The 27,547-nt window shown below is 36.1% G+C and overlaps 2 protein-coding genes across 2 annotated transcripts in view; one reads left to right on the forward strand and one right to left on the reverse strand.

Moving 5' to 3' along the window:
- LOC126237354 (calpain-5-like) overlaps positions 1-27,547 on the forward strand; it is a 252,548-nt gene that overhangs the window by 77,073 nt on the left and 147,928 nt on the right. Inside the window, exon 5 of the mRNA XM_049947420.1 lies at positions 860-1,052. Coding sequence (XP_049803377.1) covers positions 860-1,052 — 193 coding nt within the window. The remainder of the gene's footprint in view (positions 1-859; positions 1,053-27,547) is intronic.
- LOC126237355 (uncharacterized) lies at positions 1,020-21,256 on the reverse strand. Its single transcript, XM_049947421.1, has 3 exons — positions 20,746-21,256; positions 9,863-10,059; positions 1,020-2,281 (listed from the first exon to the last, which is right to left on the reverse strand). Exons 1-3 carry the CDS (start codon positions 21,087-21,089, stop codon positions 1,086-1,088), a joined length of 1,737 nt encoding a protein of 578 aa, XP_049803378.1. The 5' UTR covers positions 21,090-21,256; the 3' UTR covers positions 1,020-1,085.

Here is a 27,547-nt window from a genome sequence, read left to right on the forward strand (position 1 = left end):
ATTCACTAACTAGTCATTGCCCAGCTCAAATAACTAAGGACAGAAACTTGAACTCATCCGTACCCCCACCTAGTCGCCACTCCCATCAGGAACTGGCGATGCTGCTCGCAGTGTGGTTTCAGTTTCCTGAGACTGCAGTTTTGTGTGTGTGTGTGTGTGTGTGTGTGTGTTGTTGACGAAGGCCTTAATGGCCGAAAGGTTTATTTGTGACAGTCTTTTTGTTGTGCCTATCTGCGACTGAGCATCTCTGCTATATGGTGGGTAGCAGCTTTGCTTTTCATAATATTGTTACATTCCATCCTTGATTTTCCATTGTTTAATTTCATTATATTAGACTTTTTAAAGATAAATCTATGGAAATTAATGGTATACTGTTCGGTTAGGTGTAAATAAAGAACTGTTTGTTAGGGGATGAAATTTTCTGTGAAAATATCACCACCAGAGGTTGACAGGCAGGATTAACAAAAACTCAGCTGCTGATCAGTTTTTGGTCAGAAATATGTTCAAAAAAGACCATGCTTCTATGGCCTTAATTAGCATGAAAAGTTTAGAAGGTGTTGCAATTTGTGGACAAAATCAATGTTTAACTGTCCCAGCTTCATCAGAAGTTCATAGAAAAAGAAGTGATTCTTTACTATACTAACTTTTCATTCAGCCTAATACAGGTATTTGTTTATAAAATTATTATTGTTTTAATTACTACACAAATCCAAGCAAAGCAGTAGGCACCAAGCTAGTTTATAATAATGTTAATATCTTTATACTTGATTGTTTAGCTATTAATAATTATTTTTATATATTAATCCTTCCAATATAGAGGAGAGAAAAAAATGCCAGTAATATGAATAACTTATTACAGGCTACATGGCTCATACGATGGTCTTCATGGGGGACATATGGCTGATGCCCTAGTGGATTTCACAGGGGGTGTATCAGAAATTATAGACATGAGAGCAAATGAGTATGCTGACAGTCATGATAAACGTTCATCACTATTTGATATACTTTCTGCTGAAATGAGAAATCATTCCTTGGTGTGTGCTGCATGTACAGTAAGTGCAGATGAATTTATTAATTTTGTTTTGTCACATTCCGTCATACATTTTCACTGTTTTTGGCTTCAATATACAAAGGTAGTAGACAAATGTTAGCATACTTAACACCATACTTGCACACATTAGAACTAGCACATATGTTTCCCACCAACCTTTCATCTCTATTGAAATAAACCATATGGCTGTTATTATTACATCTTCAATGTTCAGTATTAAGAAATATATAATGTAACTAAGCAGCCATTTTCTAAATCTAATTTTAAATTCTATTAAACAGAACAGATAAATGTAGCTGAGACTCAGACGAGCTAATACTTTTTCAAGCTGAGAAATATTTTTATAAAGAAGAATAGTAGCAGTTAATACATATTGCAGAGCACATAGACCAAATGCCACAAATGGAAAAGACTGTGAAAAACTTGCTATAGCTAACATGCGTGAAAGAAGAAATAGGAACCAGTACAAAGCTGAAACACACATTCCCATGGGATCATCAAGTTCTGATCCTGTTTTCTGCAGTTTTTCTTCTGATGAGAGTGATGAAACTGTACTCCTAAATTGAGTAGGAACAGTCTCAAGAGTTTGAGATGCTTGTAGGGAACGTATTATGAAATTTTGCTGATGTTTGTTAACTAGTATTGGTGGTGGAGGTGCTTCTTCTTCAGGAGGCCTTAAAGAAAGGTAATCACTTTGCACAGTTTGCTCATTTGATGAGTGATGCACAGTGTGAGTTTCTTGTGAACCAGAAAGCTCCAAATACCTATCCTCATGGCTAATGTGGGATTCCTGATCCTCACTGGAACTGTCACCTGAGTGTCTGTCATTTTGTTGTGAGATGTCTTGCTTTGATAAAGGACTATTTTTTGGCTGTAGATATGGAGTTGAAGTTTCACTGTCACTCAGTTCACAATCATGTGTATATTGTTGATATTCAGTTTCCTGCTGTTTTGTGTCTTCGACTCTTGAAATGTTTTCCCAGAATGATTCAGGAAAAATGGTAGTCTGACCTTTGTCTTTAGTGAAATTGTCACCTTCTTTTGCTTCAGATCCATTGGTTTCCATATCTTTACATAATTTTTTGTTGTGGTGATCTTGCTGCAGCCAGTTTTTTAAAGACCATGGCTTACTTCGACCAAGTACTTTTTGGCTTTCAAATAATTGGAATGATGCTACAGTTGATGATAAGATCAGAAGAGATGAAATTATGCACGTCACATGCATATAATCTGTGGAAAAGCAAACAACCAATTAGTGGTGGTAACTCATTGTAGCATTTTAATGAGTACCAGAGATTTTTAATTTGTAATGAGGTTAGTGTGGCCAATTTCTTTGCTATTATAACTGAATAAAGTTATGAATTAATGTCTTGTGTGTAGTAAGTTGCAATTTCTCAAAATTAAGACTTTATAAACTTCATCATTTAAGTTATGTTTGTATTTTGGGCAATCTATACATCATGTGGCATGTATTATTATTATGTCCATCTATACTTACGGAATATTAAAAAAAAATATTATAAACTTTTTAATTCTTTTCTTATCAGTATCAACTATTACCTACAATACAAAAATTACAGAACTGACACTTCAGAGCAATTGAATGTCCTGTTTTGTGCATGTGTAGTCACAAGTGATTTAGAGAAACTGAATCAATAATTTACAAAAAAAAAAAAAAAAAAAAAAAAAAAATTCTTATTTCTTCCTTGGTGTTGAAGTATTCATTAGTTCAGACTGTAATGCAATGTCAACAAAACTAAATATTTCAACTTATTCACTATATGCTAGAACATTTGTATATAACAAGAATAAACGTGAAACCAGTATTTTCAGAATACATCTGTAATACAATAACATTTGTCAACATTGTGGAAGTTATTGTTTTTAATTGAGTCTTTGGAAGAAGATGCTTTGTTGTGTTCATATGGTATAAGAAAATGGGAATGCTGGCAATATACTGTGAACAACATAGTGAACATATTTTAGTTGTCAAGATAGATGTGAAGCCAACACCCATTACAGCAATGATAGTTTATTGCCTACAAGCACTGCAATGATAAAGGGAGTGAATGGAATTATTATGAGATACAAGAACTAAATCATATTGTTAAGGAAGAGGCAAATTTTACTGTGAAAGTGGACTGGAATTTGATAGGAGGTACAGGAAGAGAAAGAAAAATAGTTGGATAACATGCACGAAAAGGGGAGCTACCTTGTAGAATTTTGCACAAAGCACAATTTAACCCTAGCAGTACCAATGGAGGGGAGAAGTACTTTATGTGCAGCTTTTGAAAATATTGCAGTGAGGCTATGTACTCTATATTTATAAATTTTGAAAGGAAATATTTATTGTTTTTAATGAATTCTTCTACCAGATTCAATAATTCTTTTAAATTTTTAGTTAAACTTCAACAAAAAATTTATTCTTCTTAGTAGATGGGACTTTTCACAACAATTTTCAGTTTCTGGACTGTACTTACACAGCACTATCTCTTTAAAAAGTGAATCATTTATAAAAGTCAACAAGAATTAATGTAATAATTTTTTCATAATGTGGGGCCACAGTCATAATATATTTCTTTAAAGTCAGTGCCGCCATTAGACTGTTGTTCATTTACGGTGTTACATTTACACTTACACAATCATGATTTCAGCTCCAAAGTGCCATTATCAAGTCTTTTAAATTGCCTAAGATGGTGTACTCAGTAATGAAATAAAGCAGTAGGCTCTGCCAGAAATATCAACTCTTAGACAATGTGTCTAATAGTGTATTTTAATATGACAGTATGCCATCTTAGGCAATGTATAACACTTAAAACACTTGATAATGGCACTTAGAAGCCGAAATCATGATTGTGTAACTGTAAATGTAACACTGTAAATAAACAAGACTAATGGCGGTACTGACTTTAAAGAAAGAATTAATGTAATTTGCATTTTGTTATGGTCATAATGTAAACCTCCCTCCAACCCTCTCACCCTGCTTGATAGTTCACATTCCTGGTATTGCTAAGAGTGTGCTAAAAGATATTTTCAATTTCTGGACCCTACTTTCACATCAGCACCTCTTTAAAAAGTATGTTGTAATACAAGTCAATAACAATTACATTTTTTTGCGTAAAGTTTGTCCCTCAACCATACTGCCGATGGTAGTACACATAATTGAAAATGCATTGGTATTGCTAGGGTTAATCAGTGCAGGCACTTATTTTAAGACTTACGAAAGAAGGCTGCATATGTGGATGAGGCTTACAGTAAGACCCTCAAAGATTTAAGATAGATAACATAATGGTAAAATGGTGATGTTGAAACCAGATTTCAAACTGCAGGGGCAGATGTGGAATCTGACCATAATTTATTAGACATAAACTACAGATTACAACTGAAAAAATTCAGAAAATCAGGAAATTAAGGTGATGGGACTTAGATAAATTGAAGGAACCAGGTTGTTGAGAATTTCAAAGGGAGTGCTAGGTGACAAATGACAAAAAAGGGGAAAGGAATATGGTAAGAGTTGAGCTGGTTACTTTGAGAGATGAAATAGTGAAGACAGCAAAAGATCAAAAAGGTAAAAGGCAAATGCCTTCTTGAAGACCTTGGATATTGCAGGAGATGTTAAATTTGATTGATGGAAGAAGAAAGTAAAAAGCTACAGTAAATGAAGCAGACAAAAGGGAATGGAGATATCTAAAAAATGAAAGTGATGCTGAATGCAGGAATGACTAGGAGTGAAATATTACACTGCAGAAACATGCATGACTTTGGGTATGATTGATGCTGTGTATAGGAAAATTAAAGAAATCTTTGGAGGAAAGAGGAGAAGATGTATGAACTTAGAAGCTCAGATGGCAAAACAATATTCAGCAAAGAAGCAACGATGAAAGGCAGAAGGAGTATCTAGAAAGACTACACAAAGGAATCAATCTTGCAGACAATATTATGGAAAGGGAAGATAAAGTAGATGAAGATGAGATGGGATGGAGAATTTGACAGAACACTGAAAGAGGAAAGTTTAAAAAAAGCCCCAGAGTAGATGACACTCCCTCAGAATTATTGAGATGCTTGGGAGAGCAACTCCTGGCAAAACTGTTCCACTTGGTATGTAAGATATATGAAACAGGTGAATTACCCTCATATTTCAGGAAGAATCTAATAATTCCTGTCCCAAAGGAGGCAGGTGCTGGCTATTATGAATACTATCAAACCATCAGTTTAATAAGTCATGTTTGCAAAACATCAACACAAATTATTTACAGAAGAATGGAAAGACTGTTAAAAACTGACTTCAGGGGAGATCAGTTTCGGTACTGGAATATTTAGGAGCAGATGAGGCCTATGACATTTATTATAATGCAAACCTACAATTATAGCATTTGTAGATGTGGAGAGCTTTTGACAGTATTAGTGGATTACACTGTTTGAAATTCTGGGGGTAACAGGGATAAAATACAGAAAGAAAAACATTATATACAGCTTCTGCAGAAACCAGAATGCAGTCATAACACTCAAAGGAAATGAAAGGGAAACACTGGTTGAGAAGGGAGTGAAATGACGCTGCAGGCTATCTCCCATGTTTTTCAATCTGTACATCAAGCAAGCTAAGAGCAACGCCTATTAGACGGAGGGGGTCCAGCAGCTGATCAGTTCCAGTCATTCCACCGGAAAGGCAGTTCTCAACTTGTGTTGTCTGTAGTTAAACCACACCTAGACAGTCAGTACCACAGTTTGACCACATCTTGTGAATGACTTCCTTCAGGATAACGACATCGCTCGACTAGAGTGGCCAGCATGTTCTCCAGATGTGAACCCTATCGAACATGCCTGGGATAGATTGAAAATGGCTGTTTATTGACGAAGTGACTCACCAGCCACTCTGAGGGATCTATGCCGAATCGCCATTGAGGAGTGGGACAATCTGGACCAACAGTGCCTTGATGAACTTGTGGATAATATGCCATGACAAATGCAGGCATGTATCAAGGCAAGAGGACATGCTACTGGGTATTAGAGGTACTGGTGTGTACAGCAATCTGGACCACTACCTCTGAAGGTCTCCCTGTATGGTGGTACAACATGCAATGTGTGGTTTTCATGAGCAATAAAAAGGGCAGAAATGATGTTTATGTTGATCTCTGTTGCAATTTTCTGACAGGTTCTGGAACTCTCGTAACTGAGGTGATGGAAAAAAAAAATTATGTGTGTACATAAGATATAAAATATGGAGTGGCTATAGCAAGGAAAGTATTTTTGAAAAAGATGAATTTGTTAACATATGATATAAAGAATCATCTTGCTCAGGGCTGAAAGCTCCTGTTGATGTTTTTTTCTGTATTTTCCAATTAAAACAAATGTTATATAAATTAATGTATTAAGTAGTCTTTTATGAAGGTATTTTCCCAGAGTGTAGCCTTGTACAGAACTGGAATGTGGATGATAGGCAGTCCAGACAAGAATTCAGTAAAAGCTTTGACATGTGGTACCATAGAAGAATGCTGAATATTAGGTTGGTAGATAGGATAACTAATGAAGAGATCTGAATCAAATCAGGGAGAAAACAAATTTGTAGCATAACTTGATTAAAAGAATGGATCAGTTGATAGAACACATCCTGAGGCATCAAGTGATAATCAGTTTTGTGATGGAAGAAAGTGTGTGTCGATGTGGGGGGGATTTCCACTTTGTAGAAGAACTTCAAAGTTTGTTTACAATAAGCAATATCATATATCATATGGATAAACATTTAGTAGTTATGCAAAAGTGGAGAGCCTTGCACAGGAGAGACTAGTGTGGTTACCACCAGTCAGTCATCTGATTTATGATCACAACATCTTGAAATGTTTAAGTTTTTAAAAATTACTTTATTTAATGTAGTTCTTATAATATGAAATCAATTATAGAACTATGCAAGTCTACAATTTTTTTTTTTTTGCCATGCAATATTTTGTTTCATTTTTTTTATCTTGACTGCTTTGATTTTTAGACATTTTCTTGCAAAAACTGCTATTGATGAGGGATGGAAATTTTTCCTTGTTGAGTTTTGGCATGTGATACCCATTTTTCAGTAAACTTCTTGCAAGGTTCTTTTGAAATATTCTATTCTCACTCTAATTGTATTGTTTTCAAAGTTTTTTTATTGTAGTTGTTTATGCGTTGTGTTCAAAGAGAATGATTATGACTGCATAAATATTTATGTAATTGATTACAAATTCATGTGAAAGTACATTATTAAAATTCTAATGTTCTGCATAGTTCTAGTTGAAGACTTTGCACCAACATTCATGTTATAAAAGTTTGACATTTTCAAATCATTTCTTTTGCCATTCTAGTGTATCTTTGAAAGAATTAATATTAAGTTCTTCACAGTTTATGGCTTGCTCTTTTCTATTTGGAAGGTCTGCTAGGTATTCAATGCACTAGGCTGTGTTTATAACTTTTCTGCCTCTGTTGCCCAATATTAACCCTATAAGTGCAATATAGCAATGAGACTCTTCCTCTCATTGGATTGCCTTAGTATTTTGTTTTTGTACAATTGATTGGACCTCCTTCCACTTCACTGTTTGCCTGTTACCATGTCCATAAAAGTCTTTCTATCTTTCTCTCAGCTGCTCTTATTTAATTCTCATAACTTGTCTCTCTACCCAGATTGGACATATTTATTGTTTGCCAACTGCTTTGTGATCTTAAAGTTGTTTGCTCATACTCTTCATACCATGCAAACGTCTTGCTGCAGTTTCTCCAGTGAAACTGAAAATTACGGTTCTCATACACCACTCCCAAACTAGCTTCCCTGTAAGAGCATGCACAATTGTCACACATGTTAAAACATTTATGTAAAATTGCACAGGCATTACAAAAGATATAACATTTTAGTCCAATAGTTCTGGTTCAAAAACTGAGCTCTTAACTATTTATTGTTAGTTTCTGAGACTGTGTTTTTACAAGTGAGTCACAACCTTTTGCCCTAGATGACTTTCTGTAACTTATTTTATCTGACAACAATACACGCAGAAACCCATTGCAAAAATACAATAAACTAGTGTTATCTGTAACAGCACTGAAAAGAGATCAGTTTCTGAAGCAGTGCTTCAGTAATGAGAAGTACTGGTATTTATCAACCCATAATATTATAGAGGACACCAGTGTGTGTAGTGCAAAATGGAATAATGTCTGGAGGTGTACTTAAGAGAACAATTGATCTTTATTTAAAAGCAAAAGACAGAAGACAGCGCTGCTGGAACATACTCGCATGAAACAATTTCAAATTTTATCAGAACTCCGCAAGTAAGAACTGGCACTAAAACGTGTGTTTGGTTTTTGCCACCCACCTGGACTTAATTTAAATTAATTTCTTTGGTTTCAGCATTTCTTCACTGTAACTATATCTTTCTTCACCCCATTTTAGTTTCCTATATCGATCATTTTCTGACCTGTCTACTTTTCACCCCCGCCCCCCATCCTGTCCACCTGCATCGCATACAATGAACTTAGCCCTCTGCTCTTATTAACTTATGCACAATGTTTTGGCAGTAATTTCTTTCTTGCATATTACCCTGTCTTCTACCTTTAAGCTCTCAGGTTTTTAAATCTCATACGGTGCAGTTCCCAACAATTAAGTTATTCCTTCTCATCCTGTTCAGTATGGCTTCTCTGATCTGAGGTACTGGGTGACTTTTCTGAACTCCAGTCGTTTTCCTTCATCCCTCTTCCTTCCCCTCAACTCTTCTGCCCTTCTGCCTGAAGAAGGAGCCACTAGTTCCGAAAGCTTGCAAACTGTAATACCTCTCATATGTGTGTTCTCCTGGTACTGTTTGGTGAGTAGATTTTTATCTATCCAACTGCTTATATTTTCAAAAATTGATTATTTTCTTTGATAAACTAACAATATAGTATTTTTTCTGAAATAACCAAGTACAATTTTGCTTTAGAGAAAATACTATACTCAGCTTATTCAAAGCAGGTAGTTTGAAATTTTTTAACACATTGCTTTGCAATCATAGGAAGTGTTTATTTTTATCATTACAGTGTGGGAGCTTGGTTCATATTTGAGCTGCGAACATGGGGTAATATGTTTTTGGTTTAGCCCAGACCAGCAGCCATTTGTATAGCCATTCAAACATCTGTCTTACTGTAGCTATACTACAGTGTATTATGCAAGGTTTGGATGATGAACTGGAGCTGGTACCCAGGCATATTGTGCAAATTGATTAATTCCTTTTGCAAAAGATGTTAATTGGGCTGAAATTAATGCTCAGCTAATGGCACCATTAGCATGTACACCATTCGGATTTTATTTGCAAAAACAGTCATCCTCAGATCCATCATCTGTTCAAATTTGGTCCACCAAAGTATTGGACCTTGGTCTAAGTTAAGTTTTAACCATTTGAAAAATGTTGCTTCATTAGAATTTTGTGTGCAAAAAACACCTTTTTGTGGGAGGTTTTTGAACCACACCGCTTCTGTACTTTAAACTTGTATGAATCATTTCAAAATTTGCATGAATGTAGATAAATGGATAAAATCAAAATGAAATTTTTTCATTCAATAATCATTATCTGTTGTCAAGATACAATAGTTTAAAGTTGAGTAAAATATAGCACATAGAAGTGGCCACTGGTGTAATAACACTACAAGAAATGTGTAACATGTAGTGCTTCTGGAATAAGTGAAGAGTTTTGTGAACATGATGACAGTGAAGAGACTATGAACATAGTGCTTCCTTCAAATTTTATAAATTGTATTTACTTAATAATAAATTTTCTAGTTGCTCACTTGTATTGATATGAAGTCATTTACCCACAGATGAGACATTACCTGTTTCTATTTGATTGTCATATTGTTTAAGTAGAACATAAAGCTGCAGGAAAGCTTGTGGTGCTGATTGGAGGAAAGCCTGAAGAAACAAATACAGATGTATTCGACTTGGTTTTCCTGCTATCTCTATTGCATTTTGTTGCTCTTCTCCATCTCTAAGTAAAGCTTCAACAGACCAAAAGAGTTGCTTTGTATACCTGAAAATTTGGAGGACAATATTTTATTTTAAATTTAATATTACTTAATTGTTATATTGTTCACTAAGAAAATCTAAAAATTAAAATGTTATTTGACAGTGAAAAATGATGTGCACATATCTTCATTTTTCTTTGTATACTATGCTCTTTGTATCTCATGAGAAAGAGCAACTGTTAGGTATGAGGGACGAGCCAAGAGAACAATAGTATTAACAATGTGTGACTATTGTGTACAAACAGGTATAATAAATATGGCATGGAAAGTTGTGGCACAATGTAAATAATTTAGGACAATGGGTAACAAATTATGGAATGGTAGAAGCATTGAGTCATTGACAGGCACACAAAAAAGGGGAAAAAAGTCCCAATTGAGTACATAGAGAGAGAGAGAGAGAGAGAGAGAGAGAGAGAGAGAGAGAAAGAGAAAGAAAGGGGGGGGGGCGCATGCATGCACACATGCATGTCTACATACTGTAGCTGAAAAATGATTTGGCCAGAAGTGAATTTTCCTTCTTTTTGTGTGCCTTTCTATAATTCAGTTAGTAAAAGGCATTTAACTGAAAGTGTGCATAATACCTAAAGTACAGAAAATCCATGATTTTACAAAAAGTGCAACTTTTACTTTATGATGCGATTGTTTGCCTACCAGTGTGTACTTCATATTACTGTAACGTAAGGGTACTTACTATAGAAAATATTTATCAATGTATTATGAGACTGGGGTATATTTTATTGCACACTTTATTTTCTACTGTACCAACAGATATTTCTCATTCAAAAATCCATATAATTTTAAAATATCAGCTTTAAATTTATTTTTTATTAAATGTGTTTCCCTAAATCCTGTCTTTTACTAAAGGGCAGCTTGCTAAACATTTTCGTGTCACCACACAAAACTTGACCCATATTATCAACCTTAGACAAGTCTGTAATCAGTTTTATATTGTGTTCTGTTTGTGTGTATTACAGTTCATCTTAAACTAAGTTTTATTATTAGCAATAAAGAGCAAAGGTATTGGCAAGTAGGTGTAAATATTCCATTTGTCCTGATGAGACCTCTACAAGGTGTTCAGTTACCAATTTACACAATGTTCTTAATCCTGTTTCCACTGAATAAATACTCTGTTGACCCTTATTTCACCCCTTTGAAAAATTATCATGTCGTGGTAACACATAAATTAATGTAATGCTTTAAGAGCAGTGTGTTCACTGATTTTATAGATTGCTATTCATCTCGACACCAAACATATCATTAATGTAATTTCAGTTATTTCACAACTATTAATATTGTTAGCTGGGACTTGTTGGTCATTGCTTCTTATTTGAAATTGCACAATATCAGTTATGTACAACTATGACTGAAACTGGAGTAGCACTAACGATTCAGGGATTCAATGGTTGATGATACTTCCCACTTATAAGAGAATGCTTATTCCTGCTGAGGTGTCTAATTGTGTGATTTTCCTTTTTATGCTACAGAAATTAAATTCTATCCAATCAAATTGCTCAACAATGATACAGTAAGATTGTAATTTCCTTTGTTAATTTTATAATCCACACAGTCAAAAGCTTGGGTCATGATACAGAAATGTATTATGGGGATAATGTTTCTTGTACATCCTCCCATAACGTTATTAGCAGGGTCAAATATTTCTGACTTAATAGACTAGACACATAAGCGGGGATAACTAGAAAGTTATTTGTAGGGTTGGAGATTGACTATAGATCTCATGTTAAGATCTATAAGGGATGGGTGTTTCTACACAAAAGAAGTGGCTATTCAGATAAATTTGACAAATATACAATAAGTAGGGGAACAAAATAACTGAGTGGTTTTACAGACCACCTGCTTAGTGATTTTATAGACTACCTGATTCAGGATCTGAAGCACCAAAATATTTCAGGGAAATCTTTGAGGGTGTTGTGCATTTATTTCTTGATCATGCTGTGCTGTTCAGGCAACTTGCCTGTATGACTGAGAAACTCATATTATTAAAGCAGTTGGTATTGGGCGGGGGGGGATTCATGTTATATTGTGTTGAATACCTTTTCTGGAATTGGAAGGAACACAGAGAAAATGTTGTGGGGAAGGCTAACCAAAGACTGCATTTTATTGGCAGGACACTTAGAAAATGAAAAAGATCTACAAAAGAGACTGCCTACACTATGTTTGTCCTTCCTCTTTTAGAATACTGCTATGCGGTGTGGGATCCTTACCAGATGGGATTGACGGAGTACACTGAGAAAGTTCAAAGAACAGGAGCACATTTTGTATTATCACGAAATAGGGGAGAGAGTGTCACTGAAATGAAACAGGATTTGGGGTGGACATAATTAAAACAAAGGCTTCTTTCATTGCGACAGAATCTTCTCACAAAATTTCAATCACCCACTTCCTCCTCTGAATGCAAAAATATTTTGTTGATGCCGATCTACATCAGTAGAAACAATCCCATAATAAAATAAGGAAAATAAGATCTAGCACGGAAAGGCACAGCTGTTCATTTTTCCCATGTGCTGTTCAATGAACACTCTGCCAGGCACTTAAATGTGATTTGCAGAGTATCCACATAGATGTATATATAGATGAAAATTACTTTGAGCTGTAGAGAATAGTTCATTTAAGTCAATACAGAGCAAGAAATTGATGATCACAAAACCATTACAGCTCAAAAACTACAGGTTTGAAAATTATTAATTACCAATTCTGTGTCTTTCGTTAGCCATGACTGGACAGACAGCATCAAGTTTACAGTAATATGTAATATATAATATATAAAATGAATTCAATATAATGTGATACTGCAATTTGAACTATACTTAAATAGGTACTGTAAAAATAAGAAGTCAATCAGTACTAGAACAGATCACTATTACTTTTACTAAGTCAGCATCATTCACTGACCATGACCAGACAGATTGCATCACATCGTAGTGATTATATACTGAAACTGTTACTAAAACTAAGATAAGACACAAGAAGCATTACACAAAAGTGTTGTTATAAACAGTGGTTATAAACTGTGATTTGCAGCTCTTAAATGTGCCCAGTTTGTGGCTTCACATGTGATAGTATCACTGTAGACTGGTAAGATGTTACCAGTCAACAGTTCCACTTGCAGTGAAAAATTCATTTACAGAATATAGTAACTGTTACTTTAGCATACAAGATGTCTAACTCTGAACATCCTCAGTGCCAATGTTCGAACATTCGGAGGTAGATGGTTGAACATCTTCAGGGCAGCTGTGAGAAAACTGTCCAGTGTCTTACTTAGGAGATAGTCTGGAATATCAATGTCAGCCTTATTTTGTGTGTCTTAGTTGTGAAACTCTTGTTTCTTGCAGAAGAAGCCTTGATTTTCTTTTATATAGACAAGAGGATTGAAAACATACCTACTAAATATTGTCTTTATTCCCAACTGCTTGAAAATGAATCTACAGTGATCAAATTTCTTGCTAGAAGATATTATCCTTACAGCCTTCTTTTGTAGGAATAATATGTTTTTACTTCCAGCAGTGCGTCCCCACAGCAGCGGTCCATAAGTGATGTGACTGTGGATCAATGCATAATATATTGTGATTAGGCACTGATCTGTTATCACACATTTGAGCTTCCTGAGGAGATAAATTACTCTTGACAGCTTAGAACACAAATGTGCAATGTTTTCTGTCCATGTCAGGTTATTGTCAATTGTGATTCCCAGGAGTCTGACACTATCAACATTTGCTATAGGTCAACAATTACAAAAACTGCATAATATTTTCTGGGTTTTATCTTCATTTAATTTCATCAGTGTCCTTTTGTACCTCATCTGAATTTCTTCCCTTAGTCATTAATGTTGTATAATGTGCAAATAGCAGTGTATGGCAGTCACCACTTAAGTCACTGATACATTTCATGAGATTTCGCTCCCCGGATACAAATGCTCTGCCGCCTTTCTCTTAGGTAAGATGACAGTGTCTCAAAAATGACACACTGTGTACCACAAGATTTTAAAATTCCCGACAGTGTCTTATGAGAAATACAACTGAATGCCTTTCTTTGATCGCAAATAATTCCAGTCATGCAATTCTTTTCTTCAAATGCTTCCATTATTTTTGTTATTACATCAAGCATTGCAGTATATGTAGATTTCCCTCTTCTAAATCCATGTTGGATATCCAGAAAGACATTGTCATCTTTGAAATAACATAACATCTGATTCTTCATTAAAATTTCAATCATTTTTGCTAGGATAGGTATTGCTCTGTAGCTGAATGGACAGTTAGGATCACCTTTTTTATACACTGGCACTGTCTTTGCCAGTTTTAAAAAGTGTGCAAAAGTACCATCCTCGAGGCATTGGTTAATGACAGCATTCAAAGGTTCAGCAATATCAGATACAGTATAACTCAGAACAGCACGACATGCCAAATATATCTGTGCTAACAGAGTGTTTAAAACCTTTCACAATTTTTATTATGTTCTCTGGAAGCACCTGGTGAAGGTGCACCGATTGCTAATGCTTATATTGTTTTAATATTAAGTTCTAAATGTGGTGCTTCTGCTACATTATTCCCAACAACATCAATAAAATATTTGTTAAAATCATTAGGGTTACAAGTGTGTAATGGTGCAGTGGATGTTTTTCTGTGTTTGTTAACCAGTTCCCAGAAATATTCCAAAATATTTCTGCTTAGCAAGTTTAGCTGGAACAAACAGCACATTACATGAACAGTTGACATCAAACATTATTCTCTGGAATTTAAAATGTGGAGTTTACTGTCTGCAGAATTTATTGTGGGTATGGTTAATACTAAAGAAGTAATAAATTAAAACATCATGCTTGATGTTGAAGTTTTACTGCATTGATGACAAAAATATAGTGAATGGTTAACTTTTGTCCTTTCATCATTTTGTGGGGGATGTGAGCAAGAAGTAGTTCCTAAAAGAATAAAAATAATGTCTCAAGTTTGTTGGAAGTTGCCAAATGCTATCATTCTCAAATACTGGACTAATATATTGTGGCTAAATTTGTCATACTCTGTCAAACCGTTAACATAATATTATACCTCTTAATGACTGACAGCATTATGATAGCATTTAAAATTTTAAAATTTGCTCAATAATTATATGAAATATTAAAAATCAATTTTTGTTGCTCCTGGAAGCTATCAGATAGGCAGCCTTAAGCTGGGACTATGCTCAATAAACTGGGCTAGCCATTTAGTAATGCAGCTGTGTTGAGTTAGATTGTGAGGGCTAGAAAATATCCACCATACTTGAATAGTCATTGTAGAAAGTTGGTATGGAAGTAAACAGTGCTCCATTGGAAATATAAACAGCGTTTCCAAACAAAATCTGAAAGAAGTCAAAATAAGTGTATGCAGAGCAATACGAGAAGAATGAATGAATTTGAAGGTAAATTTTGTATCTACATATCTGACAAAAATCTTAAGCAGATTTGATACTGGAAAGGCCAGAGGCCAGAGTGGAATACAAATAATTGAGGAACTAAAGGTAACCCTGTGTAGTTGAGACACTGAGTGGTCAACAAGCACAAAAATAAGGTCAAAGGTGTGTGTGTGTGTGTGTGTGTGTGTGTGTGTGAACTGTCTCTGAAGAACAACATTGTCCAAAATCTCATCAACATTTTTAGTCTGTTTTGTAATTTATGTGCTTGTCAGTGACTCAGTGTCTCCACTATAAGGTATGCGTTTATCTCTGCTCTTTACATTATAAGAAAATTTGATTATGTGTGAAGTCAGTATTTCTAGTGCCCCTATAAGGTTTGAAAATATGGGCCATCAGAAAAGCTAGTCATAAAAATATGGATGCATGTGAAATGTGAGAATGTAGGATATTATTGCAAGTATTGTGGATTGAAAGAAGAACTAATGTCTCCGTTATGTAAGAATTAAAGGTAAAAATGAGGCTGTGTGCTAAATGCTGTCACAGAATTTTGTTGTTCTTTGGACATGTAATTTGAGGTCAAGCACACAATTTGGAGCAACTACCATCAAACAGAAAACTGAACACAAAGTGCTGCAGGAAAGATGTCTTGGGACATGGTGAGACCAAAGTGAGAAAATGTAGAAGAATAATATCATTTGAAAGGAATTTGTAGTAACATTTTATGATGAGACATGAACTTCCAACATTGAAAGAAAAGATTTGAATAAATATCAGCAAACAGATGAAAACCATCTATCCTTCATCCAGTGTTCATACTGGCACCAGAACAAGAGATAAGACTATGAAATTCTAGTAATTTGATATTTTTTGTGATAGGTTGCAATAAAGTTTGACCTGTACAGAACAGATTTACTAAAACACACATTGGTTAATCACAATATATACAAACATTTTATCCTAAAGGTGACCAACAACAGAATGCCTCCTCCTTCCTCTCTGAGCTCCCTCGCACACAATTGGCCTGTCACTACATCTGACAGTTACAAAGGATGCATTCACTACACCACTGCAACTTAAAATATATCTTTGACCACATATGTAACTACCTATTACATTTATGTCGAGGCTGTGACTCATATTGTCGCAGTATAAAGAAGATGGAAAAAATAGTATAGTTGTAGACATGGTGGTATGAACTTTACACTTTGAACCCCAGCTTAATTGCAGACATAACAATGTTTTATGTCAGCACTAGATGTCAGTACTTGAGTAGTTAGAAAAATTACTATTATTCAATGGCCCAATGATTTATGCAGCCCTTATTGTGGCTGTATCACTGAAACTGCCCTGAGAAAGTCAGATGTATTATTTCTTATTCTTAAATCTTAGGCTTTATACTATTGTTACAAGGAATTCTTTGAATGTGGCAGCCAGTGATTTTAGTCTTCCTCAGCTACTTCCGTAACAAAACTGAGCCACTTTTTCATTATTGATTTATTTGCTTTCTCTTTCTCTCTCTCTCTCTCTGGTCTTAGAGTTTTTCCATAATACTTAAATTTTGTTTAAACAAATTCAACACCATACTTCCCCTCCCTTGTTGGGAATCTTATCAAGAGGAATAATACAAAGCCATTCTATGTTACCATTCTTAGAATCTCTTATAATAACTGACATTTAAAGAAAGACTGTATATGTTTATACCAAATGTCATTAATCTTCAACTGATGAGCTGTATAACCTTTGTTTAGGGTCTTTGTAGCATTACTAAAGTGTTTCATCGTTGAAATACTGATCATTACAGCTTTCGTTCACTTCAAGGACCTATAAATTATGTCTCTTCATTCTGTAAAACTTACCTGGTATTGTACCCAGACTGATAATCAGCATTAAGAAATTGGTCAGACAAGGATTTTTATGAGCTGCCTACTGTTGTTGCTGACTCCTGCTATTAATATCCAATGGTGCAATCAAACACTTATGTATTTCATCATCTGTTTCATGAAATATTGGATTGGTACATAAGTTCATAGCATTTTTGTTTCGCGTGTTGGTATTCTGGTTGTTATGGGTTTATTTATTGATTGTCATTTTTTATTTCTATTTCACATACTCTTCTGTTTGAGTTCAATAGAGAGGCGACAACAGTGGAGACAGCCAAAAACATTTACACCATGGGTGGGGATAATGCCTATTGACAGAGCATAGCAAGAAAATGATTTTCTCATTGTAAGGAGGATCATTTCGACATTAGTAACACTCTACGTTCAGGAAGACCTTTGGGGGTTTGATGAAGATCATTTAAATGCATTAATCCACAATGATCCCATACTTGAGAACTAGAAAATGTGATGAATAATGACAATTCCACCATTGTGCATCTTTGCTTCCTTGTAATTAATTGCCTTGTAAACAATACCAAACATTCCTATACTGTATCATTACTGGTGATGAAAAATGGTGTCCTTACGTTAACAAATGTTCCAAATGGCTCTGAGCACTATGGGACTTAACATCTGAGGTCATCAGTCCCCTAGAACGTAGAACTACTTAAACCTAACTAACCTAAGGACATCACACACATCCATGCCCGAGGCAGGACTCAAACCTGCAACCGTAGCGCTCGCGTGGTTTCGGACTGAAGCACCTAGAACCCCTCAGCCACTACGGCTGGCCTGTCTTTACATTAACATAAGGAAAAGAAAGGAATAATTGAGCCCAAACAAAGCAGCAACTTCTCATACAAATACCTGTGTACACTCCCAAAAGATAATATTATACATATGGTGAAACAGCGATGATGTAGTGTACTAGGAATTGCTTCCCCAAGGTGTCACTATCACATGTTACATTTATTATCAACAGCTGAGACATCATGCAGATGCAATCCAAGAACAACAACCAGGAAGTCTGCGTGAAGTGATGCTACTCAATGATAACACCCACCGTCATTCTGCTAGACTGACAAAAAACACTCTACAGGAGTTTTTCAAGTCTCCGCCTTGTTCACATGATCTTGTGCCCTCTGGTTTTCACCTTTTCCAGTCCCTATAGAACAACTTTCAAGGAACTTCCTTTTCAGATGAAAATGCACTTCAAACATGGCTAATTTCTTCACCTCCAAACCACATGATTTCTACAGTCGCGGATTTGAAAAGTTACCCAAACTGTAAATAGTGAAGGAGAATGTTATTGCTGACATCACCGTTTATGTAGTGGAAACTTTCTGTTTTGGGTATGCTAATGCTGCTGATGCTGATAATAATAATAATAATAATAATAATAATAATAATAATAATAATAATATCCAAACAAATTCAAATAATATCACATCACAGCCAATACAGATTAAGCGTGGAATATACCAAGGAGACTCATTAAGTCCTTTCTGGTTCTGCCTTGCTCTGAACCCACTATCCAACATGCTAAATAATACAAATTATGGATACAATATTACTGGAACATACCCACACAAAATCACACATTTGCTATACATGGATGATCTAAAACTACTGGCAGCAACAAATCAACAACTCAACCAATTACTAAAGATAACAGAAGTATTCAGCAATGATATAAGTATGGCTTTTGGAACAGACAAATGTAAGAAAAATAGCATAGTCAAGGGAAAACACACTAAACAAGAAGATTACATATTGGATAACCATAGCGACTGCATAGAAGCGATGGAAAAAACGGATGCCTATAAATATCTAGGATACAGACAAAAAATAGGAATAGATAATACAAATATTAAAGAAGAACTAAAAGAAAAATATAGACAAAGACTAACAAAAATACTGAAAACAGAATTGACAGCAAGAAACAAGACAAAAGCTATAAATACATATGCCATACCAATATTGACCTACTCATTTGGAGTAGTGAAATGGAGTAACACAGACCTAGAAGCACTCAATACACTTACACGATCACAATGCCACAAATATAGAATACATCACATACATTCAGCAATAGAAAGATTCACATTAAGCAGAAAGGAAGGAGGAAGGGGATTTATCGATATAAAAAACCTACATTATGGACAGGTAGACAATTTAAGAAAATTCTTTATAGAACGAGCAGAAACTAGCAAAATACACAAAGCAATCACTCATATAAATACATCGGCTACACCACTACAATTTCATAACCACCTCTACAACCCTTTAGACCACATAACATCAACAGATACGAAGAAAGTAAATTGTAAAAAGAAAACACTTCATGGCAAGCACCCGTATCATCTAACACAGCCACACATCGATCAAGACGCATCCAACACATGGCTAAGAAAAGGCAATATATACAGTGAGACAGAAGGATTCATGATTGCAATACAGGATCAAACAATAAACACCAGGTATTACAGCAAGCATATTATTAAAGATCCCAATACCACAACAGATAAATGCAGACTTTGTAAACAACAAATAGAAACAGTAGATCACATCACAAGCGGATGTACAATACTAGCAAATACAGAATACCCCAGAAGACATGACAATGTCGCAAAAATAATACATCAACAGCTTGCCTTACAACATAAACTTTTAAAACAACAAGTTCCTACATACAAGTATGCACCACAAAATGTACTGGAGAATGATGAATACAAATTATACTGGAACAGAACCATTATAACAGATAAAACAACGCCACATAACAAACCTGACATCATACTCGCCAATAAAAAGAAGAAATTAACACAACTAATCGAAATATCCATACCCAATACAACAACTATACAAAAGAAAACGGGAGAAAAAATTGAAAAATACATCCAACTGGCTGAGGAAGTCAAAGACATGTGGCATCAGGATAAAGTTGACATCATACCAATTATACTATCAACTACAGGAGTCATACCACACAATATCCACCAGTACATCAATGCAATACAGCTACATCCAAACATATATATACAACTACAGAAATCCGTAATTATTGATACATGTTCAATTACCCGAAAGTTCCTAAATGCAATATAACACATACCGTACAGTTAATAGGAAGTGACGCTTGATCAAGGTCCGCGTCACTTTCCATTCTCAACCAGACTTAACGTCTGAGAAAGTAAAGAAATAATAATAATAAACCAAATTGTCACAATGAAAGAAGTTTAACCTCTTGAGCTATAATGTAGTGCAGAAAATTAGTGCTGTGTGTGATGTAGAATGGTTGGCTGTCAGCTTGTATAATTCTTTTCTTTATTTTTATAAATTTATAAATTTATTTAGAAAGAAGGTGCTAAATTGTACTAAATCAAAATTCTATAAGTATTAACCTCTTACCTGTAAATAACCCAAACTGGGAATGCCACAATTTGCAGAAAACGTGCCAAAAACCAGAGAGCAGTTTTTGTTGTATTGGGTTGTTCCTCCCACAAATGTGGCTTAGACACTGTATGCACAAAAAATACCAGAGAAGGCAAATATATGAAGAGGACAGTGAAACTACCCCAGAAATAATTTTGCTCTTCAAAATAACGCCATGCTAGTGCAACACTTGTTCCAAAGTCTACTGCATATAGAGAACAGTTTATAATCATAGGTAACAGGTGTCCTATCCATATTTGTTGTGTTGTAGGTAGCTTGCGACCAAACAGACGTGTATGATCAATACCTTTTACAACCATTTCACTATTGTTTCTACCATTGTTCAGTGTTGATTACCCCTTGCTGTTTTCACACATTATGGAGACTTGAATAACGTCAGTAGCATAATGTAAGTATAAAGCAAAATTGCAAAGTCTTAGTAGGAAACATTCTGAGAGCTCTGTGCATTGATTATATGGTTGACTCATGTCATTTATCTTTCTGTACCTGTCACAGAGGTGGGTCGCTATACTGATAACATACTTTACAGAAGATTAGATAGCATGCACTGATAACATATGATCTGAATGAAGGTGTATGTAGAATTGTGCTTTTCTCCCACTGTATGTGATTTTGTGATTTAATGGACCCTCTAATGTTGTATCTTGAAAATATAATTAAAGTACAAAAACTTTTCTTTACAAATAGAACAGTTACAGTCTAGCTTCTGATGTATTCTTAGCTATTGACATATTCCTTTTTTGAGACATATTGACTAGAGAACAAACTCTCCCTTCCCTTCTCACTGTGTTAGGCTTATATCTGAACTATTGGCAGTTGGTATTTACAGAACAAGTTTGTGATTTTACCTTCATGAGTGCAATGTATGCTAAGATCATAAGAGACATTTTCATAAATGATTACAACTTAATGACACCATATTACAGAAAACAAAAATAATTAAGATTTATATATTTATTTATTACATTTTAGTCTATTGCTTGTAGTTTAAACACAGGCTGTATTCTTTCTTATTCAAATTGCTACTAACTACAGTCATTTTTCCTATACATCAGCAACTAATGATACAAATTGCTCTATTACAGCTAACACAGTACTGCTTCTGATCACCATAACTATGTGTGTTATTAGAGAAGACTACATTATCTACCGTACTTGTATATGTACCACTACTAGGGCCCTATTGCTGTTTTTCTTCTATCTTTCACTAGTATGCACTAACAAACTGAAACAGATTATAAAAAATGATGACACTCATTTTTTGTTTGCCACATTCTGCAACATGCTCATTATTCCCTGTCTGAAGGCATTCTGTATCAGTTCCATGGGTGCTGCAGAGGGTGTTGTAATGGAATCTGCCTCGTCTGTGGCCTGCTGCCTCCCTGGATGCAGAGGACAACTCCCCGTTTCAGAGGGAGCATCATTGTTACTAGTGAGGGGTGCCACCACTTGTCAGTTCACATCACCCTCGTGCTAGTTCCTTCGGTGATATAATATGGGTCTGCAGCTGTACCTCCACCCAAGTGTTGTTATGATTGCTATGTGTGAACTGTTGGCTGTCCATCTATGAAAGATGTAGACCTCAGCTGTCTTCAGTTCATTGCTTCTCAATCTTCCTTCACAACCACCATAGTGCTGCACTTGGGTATTGATTGATAAGGTCACATGCTACACTAGCCTTTCTTGAAACAGCCTTATTGATATTGTCCAGGATCTGCCAAGTTGTCTCATAACGCAGCACCTCCCTGACATTGAGTCTTCAGTGGTAATTCAGTTGCCACTGATTGGTATCAACAACTTTGATATACAGCAAATATCCCCAGATAGTATGTTGTAGCATGCCTTCTTCACCACAGGCACATTCGGAGGTTTTACTTTGCCCAATACGATGCTGCTATGTGGAATAAGGTACGTGACCCATAGAGTAATGTGTCAGACATCTTGAGGGATTCAGGTGCCTCATTCTCAGTCTCAGTTTTATGTTTGGGAGAAAACCACAGATGTTTTTTGCTGTTTGGGCATCATCAAATCATTTATGCTGTAAGAGGAGGATCTTATTGATAATTTGCTGGTTGCTTATAATATTCATAATAAATTCTGCCCTTCATGACATTCTTCTTTCATCTGCCAAGCTGCAACAACTTCTGAATACTACTAGTTTCTCATCAGTAGTAACAAATTCTCCAATATTGTAACTATTCATGCAGCTTTCCACAAACGCATCCAGAAAGTTCCTAATAGCTGCTAACCTGTTTCATGTCTCACATCTTTAGTTTCTTTATTGTCAAACGCCTGAGAAGCAATAAGTCTCTTGTAACTCATGCAGGATCTCAAAATATATTGCACGGTTTCTATATTTGAGGCTAGTCAAATAAAGAATGCCTAATGCTGAATCAATTTCATCACAGTCTGTCAACTTGGCAACCCTATCTCCAGAATAATTTTCTTCTTGCTTTTTTCTGTGAATGTATACATTTGTAAAATACACAATATGATATCAATACTGATGATCTTATGGAACAATTCAGTTTTCTCTATAATACCTCTTTCTTCCATCTTATAGCCTGGGAAGATGTTGACAGTATCTTTTGCTGGTACTCGTGATATCTTTTTATGCATGTCAGTTTTCATCCATTTTCTTTCTTTGTCCCTACCAATAACTGTATTATCTTCAGTATGAAAGGAAGATAATCTTTTGTCACATCCAATTTCAGAGTCGCTATCTTGATAACACGGTAATATTGCTTCATCCTCTCCATCAGAAAACAAATCATCAGTACCTCTGCTGTCATCGTCTTCTGCCAGCACCTCTAAAAGGGTCCACTGTAATTCCTCCTCTGTCAAGATTTTTTGACCCTAGAATCAGAAATATGATCTATTGTTAGCAGCTAATGAAGCACGATAATGGGCATCTCTAAAATATACCACTTCTTAGCACACTGCTTTATGTATACATACAGGAGATAACATAGTACTTACATGACCAGGTGTGTTGTGTATACAGTACACTGCTGCTCCAGTTCCAGGAATAAATTATCATTGCCCTTGACCTATCGATGCTGCCGGCATTCTGACATAACTAAATGTAAGCCAAACAATGACTAGAAAGGATCATTAGTTAGATGGCTATAAAGCTTGGCCTTTTTCCAGTGGAGGGCTATATATAAGTCTGGTATATAAAACGTACCAGCATGCCCGCTCTGTGGTTAATACAATATAGGATTAAAAGTCAACTTCCTTCCCTGAACCTGCTTCAGACAGTGGCATAAATTGCATAGAAAATGTATCAGTGGCTTGACAGGATACCGACGGGTTGATGGAGTGTATTTCATGACAGTTCAAAGGCAGAATACATGTCATGCCCAAAAATATTGGCCGGCCGAAGTGGCCGTGCGGTTAAAGGCGCTGCAGTCTGGAACCGCAAGACCGCTACGGTCGCAGGTTCGAATCCTGCCTCGGGCATGGATGTTTGTGATGTCCTTAGGTTAGTTAGGTTTAACTAGTTCTATGTTCTAGGGGACTAATGACCTCAGCAGTTGAGTCCCATAGTGCTCAGAGCCATTTGAACCATTTGAACCCAAAAATATTCGTGACTGTAGGATCTGCCCCAACCAAAAATTAAAATGTTCAAGACACATGGTTATAATGACAATCAATTATACATGGCTTAAAAGTGACACTTCATGGTGGCCATACACACACACACACACACTAGTTTGTTTGCACTTCACTGAGTGGGGGAGCACCCACACTGAAGTATATAGACTGGTTAATCACTGAGACTGATGCGTCAGTATCAAAACAAAATGTCAGTGGAATATCTTGCACTTTTGCATGTAACAAAATTTTGCATGGTGCCAGCACTTGATCAGTACCTTAGATGATGTTAACTTGAATCAGTATGGGCAGTGCCGAGTGCCCTTCATGCTAAGGCATACTTCTGCAGTATGACCTCTAGGTAAACACTTATAACATTTGTTCTCATAATGTGGAAATTCACATGTAGGATGCAAGGAAAAACAGTTTGGGCATCTTTGAAACAAAGTGTGTTGCCGCAAACAACACCTGGCACTAATCTGGCTCTGCAGAGAATGAAGCCTTGTTTATCACTTTATAGTCTGTTACAGAAGCCCACTGCAGTATATCACTATAGCTAAGGCCCCCATGTGAAATGTCAAAGTCAGCTGTGAAAGTTTGTTGTGCAGCTTGTGATATTTCAAAAACATGCCCAATTTACAGCACTTCAGTCAGTGAGGGATCATAGTGTCTTAATGGTTGCATGTAGACATCTTTATCTGTTACTAAACAAATTTCTGGATCATGTATTAAACTTTTCAATTGTGATTGACAACATGCATGTGAATTTACACTCTTGCTTAACACCTGCATATCGGCAATCCAAGATGCGTAACTTATAGCATCTGACTTGCAGTGTTGTAAGGTGCAGTTTCCACTGAGATGATACGATACGCAATATGGTACATGATGAAACTCTCAATACAACACAAAAGCAACTTACATTAATGGAGTGCATAGAAAAATAGTGGGAGGAACTTAACTGGTTCACACTGGATCGAAAGTAACAAAACATTAATACATATCTCTGCCCAGTGTGATCCAGAATATTGGCCTAAAAAATTTGTTTTATGTACGTAATGCAAAGCAACATGTGTATCAGTAGTTACTTTCTCAGTAAAAACTTTTACTTTTTCGGTAAAAAATTAGAAACCACAGTTTTTGAATTTGTCTGAAAAAAATGAGATTGTGCCACTCCTACACTATGTGATCAAAAGCATCCGGATATCTGGCTGAAAATGACTTACAAGTTCATGCTGCCCTCCATTGGTAATGCTGGAATTCAATTTGGTGTTGGCCCACCCTTAGCCTTAATGACAGCTTCCACTGTCGCAGGCATACGTTCAAGAGGAATGGCAGCCCATTCTTCATGGAGTACTGCACTGAGAAGAGGTATCGAGTCAGTTGGTGAGGCCTGGCACAAAGTTGGCATTCCAAAACATCCCAAAAGTGTTCTATAGGATTCAGGTCAGGGCTCTGTGCAGGCCAGTCCATTACAGGAATGGTCAACAGTTTACACCAAGCCAATAATGACCTGTGCACCATTTCAAAGTCATATATTGATCCAAATCATGGAATAATCATTATTGTTTGGTACTGGGGTGTAACCTTTCTGTTGCATCTCTGTGAGTATGGTGGCAAGCGTAGAAAGGATATAGATGTAAATGTGTGTGTATGCTGTAGCTCCGAAGAAGAATTTTCCAAAAGCTACTGACATTCTCAGTCTCATTTATTTGCTTATTGAATGCTCAGTGCCTTAATTATTCAGTGACTATTATTGATGTGAGATAAATGATATTCATGTTTCAGCACTACACTACTCAGTCCGAGGTTCAGCTCAGTTACAACACTATTTTAGGTTACAACAATGATGGTGTAAACCTCCACATTTGATGGAAACCTGCTGTAGCAAGTGACTTTAATATAAATTGCAATGGTTTTAAAGAATCCTGAACTTACTATTCTCTTGGTAATTTTATGCTTTGTGGTCCATACCTATGTTCTGTTACCCATAGTTTTTCCATGGTAATACTTTTGTGACTGTTCGAAAAAGATTTTTCACTACACTGATAACTTATATATTTTTTGTTTATTATTATTGTTATATCATCATCTTCATCATCATCATCATCATCATCATCATCGAAGACACATTTCTCTCTACTGGCCACAATAAACCACTACATACAGCCACCTACATAACTGAGGTAAAAGTAAACGAGGAAACCTGCAGTGCAGTGCCTCCATTTGTGACTCAGACACTGGAGTTTGTGTTACTATTCAGTCTGTCAGCATACCTCAGAGAGTCATTTCAAGCTTAGACTGTGCTTACATTGTAACTTATTTACAATATGGGTTTTGTGACATTCACCACAGCAACATTATTCTGTTGGCGGATCATGATTTGTAGGTCAGGCAAAGGCACCATTGTGCGACTTCCTCCCCGAGATGTAGGTTGTAGAGGTGGTGATGACTGGAACCACTGTGTGAACCATTAAGGAAGCATCCCTGTTTACAATAGTCCTTTATTCATTTTAGTACAATGACTGGATTACAGCAGGTGGAATACTATTACCCTCATGATGTCAGTGGCTGCCAGCATGCTGAACGCCGTGATTGGCAACTGCTGGCTTGGGAGTCAGAAAAGCGCATGTTAGCAGCGACAAGCAGTGGCTTCAGTGAAGCTATCCCTGATGTGTATCAGACACAGCTCCTGGCAGCCTGACTAACTTGTGGCCACTACAGTGCCACACAAGGTGCTCGAACTATAGCATCAATCATGCCAAAGTTGAAGGCATATCCCACACTAGGTGGTGATCAGCGACGACGGAAGCTCTTGGAACCATTGTACAGCAGCAGAGAGACCAGACCACCCCTAGCCCTTGCTCAAAGATTCATCACATTAGGGAGGTGGCTGCCAGTAGGAGGTAGTCACCCACCAGGAGACCCAACAATGCAAAGGTGCCAAGTAGATTGCATACGATACCCAGCTCACGCAATTGTCTGTTGCTGCTGGAGAAAAAGTCCTTGGTAAGCAACTGGATACTTCATCTGACACTACAGTGGTTTCTAACTTGAACTTAGCAGCTAATGATGACAGTGTTGGTCAGCATCACATACACACTTCGATACAGTCGTGTACAGAGCACCTGAGAGTGAGAGTCTGATTTGGGGGAATGGG

The sequence above is a fragment of the Schistocerca nitens genome, chromosome 2, assembly GCF_023898315.1.
Source record: "Schistocerca nitens isolate TAMUIC-IGC-003100 chromosome 2, iqSchNite1.1, whole genome shotgun sequence".
NCBI lineage: Eukaryota > Metazoa > Arthropoda > Insecta > Orthoptera > Acrididae > Schistocerca > Schistocerca nitens.

What these genes read in the sequence shown, in the direction of transcription:
- LOC126237355 (XM_049947421.1), bottom strand. Translation starts at nt 21,089, where the DNA reads ATGGTTGTAAAAGGTATTGATCATACACGTCTGTTTGGTCGCAAGCTA. An exon ending in CCAGTTTGGGTTATTTACAG is followed by an intron (nt 10,060 to 20,745) that starts GTAAGAGGTTAA and finishes CCAAATTTTCAG; the next exon opens with GTATACAAAGCAACTCTTTT. An exon ending in TGACAATCAAATAGAAACAG is followed by an intron (nt 2,282 to 9,862) that starts GTAATGTCTCAT and finishes GCTTTTCCACAG; the next exon opens with ATTATATGCATGTGACGTGC.